Genomic DNA, 4,992 nt, shown 5'->3' with positions numbered 1-4,992 from the left:
AATAATAGTGTGTTTGGAAAAATTAAAACTTTAAAAAGGGATACTGGCAAATACCTAATCAACACCAGATCACACAAAGATATGGAAAAGGTTATTGTTAGGCACTGGTCAAATAGTTGAGAGACTGAAATGGAAAATCATAATTAAAACACACAAACAAAAATACAGCATGCATCCACGACTCATGCAACGTTAACAACAGCAACATCAACAAAAACAGTAATAATAATAATAGGTTCAAATTATGGCACAATGCCAGCAATTTCAGAGGAGGGGATAAGTCGATTGAACCAACCCCAGTGTTCAACTGGTACTTATTTTATCGATCCAAGAATGATGAAAGGCAAAGTGGACCTCGGCGAATTTTGAACTCAGAACGTAACGACGGACGAAATACCGCTGAGCATTTCACGTGCATGATAACGATTCTACCAACTCATCGCCATCCATAATGATGATGAAAATAATAATAATAATTGTAGTAGTAGTAGTAGTAGTAGTAGTAGTAGTAGTAGTAGTAGTAGTAGTAGTAGTAGTAGTAGTAGTAATGATGATGATGATGATGATGATGATGATAATAATAGTATAGAGAATGAAAGATCCGAGTATCTAGGGGTGCTACTGAATGATAAAATAATGGAGAGAGAAATGAGCAAGCAAGTCCTGGAAGAGTGAAAGAGGACCAGGAATGTATTAGAACGAAACTAAAGAGAGATAATATCAAATTAATGAATATATGGGCGATGTCAGTATTGAGATATTCTGTTCCATTTTTTATGCAAGCGTAGACAGAGTTAGAGGAATTGGATAGAGGACCAGGAGCTGTTAGCCATGCATAACACGCACTCACCTAAAAGTAATGCCACCAGGCTTTATTTATCATGCATAAAAAAATAAAGCAGAGGTTTATTAAATGCAGCTGAAACCATCTATGTTTTGAATTGTGAAGGAAGAATATTATGAGACCAGAAGTATCAAGGAAGTCTCTGAAATCGTGAGAGAATTCAAGAATAGAAAGGAAGAATGACAATGTAAAAAGCTGGAAAGACATAAAACCGATTCATGCAACAAACTGAGGATGTTGGAAGTGAAGAGCGTTGGTTGTGGCTGAGAAAATGAAACCTAAAACGAGAAACTGCCATTAGTATGGTAAAGCAAAACACTGATAAAGCTCAGTCAGGCAGCAAATGCACACTTAGTGACTTCTTAGTGTGCTTAGTTCACTATCACAAAAAAGTATAAGCGCGGTTGTGACTATGTTAGTAAAAGAGTGCATTGTGATGTTAACAGATTTCAAGTGTTAGGAAACTCGCACGAACACGAGCCTTAAGACAAATGCAGGATTTTCTCCACATAGAGATTGACTATAATATTGAAGGAAGACCAGATACGATTGTAGATGACAAAAAAAATTTTAAAAAGCACATGCACACACAAGAAAAACAACAAAACAATCAATAAATCATAGACTTTGCAAAAGTATGTGATAGTAGAGTTAATATAAATGAATTTGAGAAGTATCAAGACAGCAAGATAAACGAGAAGACTTTATGGGACAAAAAAAAACGAGTATTTCTCTTGTGGTAACTGGTCCGCATAGCACAACACGGAAACTGCTATCTAAGAGGCTAACCTGTATTGGAAGTGAGTCACGCATTGTCGACCTGTACTTTGCAAGAATCTTAAGAAAGTGTCTTATGAAGACACTTATTGTCACCAAATGTCAGGATAATATCTATACAATTTGTTGCACAAGGCCAGCTAATTCGGGGGAGAGGGTAAGTCGATCACTTATTTTATCGACCGCGAAATGATGTAAGGCAAAGTCGAACCCGGCGGAATTTGAACAATGAACATTAATAACAATAATGATTTCTTAATGATAGTAATAATAATGGTTTCAAAATTTGACACATGTGGAGGGGTTACACAATTATATAAGCCACAGTACTGGACCTTAATTTATTGAGCTGATCTCAGAGTGATTTGAACTCGAGAATATAATAGAGCTAATCACATACTGCAAAGTATTTTTCCAACGGACTAACGCTTCTTCCAATCCACCAATATAACTTTACAAGCATTATCATCTGCAAGAGCAGTAGCTGTTACAGTAGCTGGCGGCGGGGGTAGTAGTAGTAGAAGTTGTAGTTTATTAGTAGCAGTATTGGTAATGATATTTTTAACGAGATTTTCACAAAACAGAGAGAGAAAGCTTAACATAAAGAAAAAGGAAACTTAAAGCGTCGCCGTTGAACTCTTTATTTATTTACTGCGCGCGTGCATGTGTGTATATATTTTACCTATTTCACTTATTGGACTGGGGCCATATTGGGGCACCGGCATGGTTTCAGTCGGACGAATCGACCCCAGTGTTTATTTTTTAAAATCCAGTCGCGTTCTTTTTGCCGAGCAGCAATGTCACAGGGACGTACACAAACAAACACCAGCTAAGCAGTGGTGGGGGACAAATACACACACACACACACACACATATATATATATATATATATATATATATATACGACAGGCTTCTTTCAGTTTCCGCCACCAAATTCACTCACAAACTTTTTTTCAATCGGTTGCCATTGTAGAAAACACTAGTCCAAGGTGCTGCGCAGTGGGACTGATCTCGGAACCACGTAGTAGGGGAGTAAACTTGTCGAAAATAACAGAGTACTAAATACCTGTGCACCCACAAGTGAAACTCAGAACAGAAAAAGTGTTATTAGACCAAGATAAATAAGTTACATATATAATTTTTTTAAATCTATATTCTAAATCTACTATATAGTTAGTAATTTTGATTAGGTTACGAGCCTTAATTCTAGTGAAAGCAAACAAATAAATTAACGTTTCCCAAAAAAATAGATTTTATTAAATTACTTGGTGAAACAATTGCGTTCATTCGTGCAAAAAGTCCATAAGCACGTAAACAGGCTGGACTTTAGTTGATTCAAAATCATCTCTAAAAACACGACGGATTTTTCTCGATAGAATATTGTGCTGGCCATTTTACTTCGAATATGAAAGTGTATTTTTATCAGAATTTTCTTTCTTTCACGGGACAATGATATTAATTTATGGAAAACTTTATAAAATTCAGTGGAAGAAGACATAGTACCCTACTTCCATTTAACAGATAATGCTCCAAAATGGAAGTCGCCTTCCTTTGATATTTGATTAAGTGGTATTATCAATTTATTTGTTAGTATATCAAGGAATATGTATTTCCTGCAACTAATCTTCAGGTTTATTTCAAGCCTTTCCTCTGTTCACTTGAAATAAACGAAATTATCCGTCTGTAGAGGTTAATATTATTATAAGTGCAATTATATTTTGTTATTAGCTTTTTTTTTTTTTTTGTTAATATTTACAGAGTTTACTTTTGTCAAAAGCTGACAAAATATTAAACAGGAAAAATCTTAAAAGTAGTTATATGTGTTCAGTGATGAGAGCATGTACATATAGAAAGAGTGTTATACATATAACTATACTACCATTTTGCTCTGGGGCCAAACTTGCAGGGTCCTTGCCAGGTTGTGGAATATCAGCATCTAAATGAATAAAAGAGAAAAGAAAAAAGCGAAAAAAAAAATAAACAAGAATGAAACATTTCCATTAATGTCTTCAATCAATATTACACAAAATATCAATGGAATCAACTTGATGGTCTTCATCAAAACGATTCCTTACATTGGAACAACGCAGGTATTTCGTTGGGCGTTGCTACAGTATATGACTAGTATTTATTTTCAATTGATCCAAGAGACAAGGAAACCAGCTTCGAAGAGAATGGTTTAATTATTATTATATAACTAGAGTGTTATCCGTTATATAGCAGATATATTTGAAAATTTACTTTTGCCATAACGAATAATATCAGGAAATATGACATACATACAATAATTATGATTTAACTTTTATTAAATTTCTTTGTACTTATACAAAAGGATGAAATGATTACAAATTTTCAAAAGATTACGATTTGTTGCCTTAAAATCAAATCTTTTATCTTTTACTTGTCAGTCATTAGACTGCGGCCTTGCTGGGGCACCACCTTTAAGAAGTTTTAGTCGAATGAATCGACCCCAGTACTGCCATTTTTTAAGACTGATACTTTATTCTATCGGTGTCTTTTGCCGAACCGCTATGTTACGGGGAGTTAAACACACCAACACCGGTTGTCAAGCAGTGTTGAGTAACAAACACACACGCATACATAGACACATGCACACGCACACACACATACGCACACGCACCCACACGTATATATATACAACGGGCTTCTTTCAGTTTCCATCTACCAAATCTACTTAGAATGCTTTGCTCGGCTCAGGCCTATGGTAGAAGACACTTGCCCAAGGTGCCATGCAGTGGGACTAAACTCGGAGCCATGTGGTTTGGAAGCGAGCTTCTTACCACACACCCACGCCTGTTTGTTTTCAATAAATATTATTATTTTCTATATTTTTATCAACCTAATCACAATCTACTCCACCGAAAATCTAAATGGGTATTTTTCGCAAAGTTATAAGATGCTCGTTCTGCACCCGTTATATTAACTCTCTCAGTATCTCTCTTTTACCTCCCCCCTCTCTCTCTCCTTTCTCTTTGTCCTTCTTCCACCCCCCACTCTGTCTCTGTGTTTGGGTGTTTCCCTCACTCTATCGCTCAGTCTGTCTCTCTCTCTCTATCTCTATCTCTCACTCTCTTTCTCCCCCTATCTGTCTGTCTGTTTGTCTCTCTCTCTCTCTCTCTCCCCCTCTCTCCATCTTGTAAATTGTGATTGGAGAAGTCAACTAACCAACCAAGTAGCTGCAAAATGTATAGAAACTACCGATTCTGCCCAAATTAGAAGATAACATTTATGAATAAGTAATTATTTCTGATATGAAATACGTTTGAATTCAGTAAATATTGTATTTAAATAGAAATTATAGTGCCTTGTAAGATTTTACCAATTTGTTTTTATTATCATTTTGAATATAT

General features: G+C 35.6%; 1 protein-coding gene across 2 annotated transcripts in view; it reads right to left on the bottom strand.

Annotated features, from left to right (window-relative positions):
* The window catches only part of LOC106883930 (cysteine-rich secretory protein 3-like), a 71,128-nt gene that overhangs the window by 17,201 nt on the left and 48,935 nt on the right, over positions 1–4,992 (bottom strand). For both annotated transcript variants that reach the window (XM_014935074.2, XM_052971652.1), the window contains one exon: positions 3,501–3,557. In XM_014935074.2, coding sequence (XP_014790560.1) covers positions 3,501–3,557 — 57 coding nt within the window. The remainder of the gene's footprint in view (positions 1–3,500; positions 3,558–4,992) is intronic.

The sequence above is a fragment of the Octopus bimaculoides genome, chromosome 11, assembly GCF_001194135.2.
Source record: "Octopus bimaculoides isolate UCB-OBI-ISO-001 chromosome 11, ASM119413v2, whole genome shotgun sequence".
Classification (NCBI taxonomy): domain Eukaryota; kingdom Metazoa; phylum Mollusca; class Cephalopoda; order Octopoda; family Octopodidae; genus Octopus; species Octopus bimaculoides.
The sequence above is the reverse complement of the archived record's forward strand: the minus strand, read 5'-3'. Positions and strand labels throughout refer to the sequence as shown.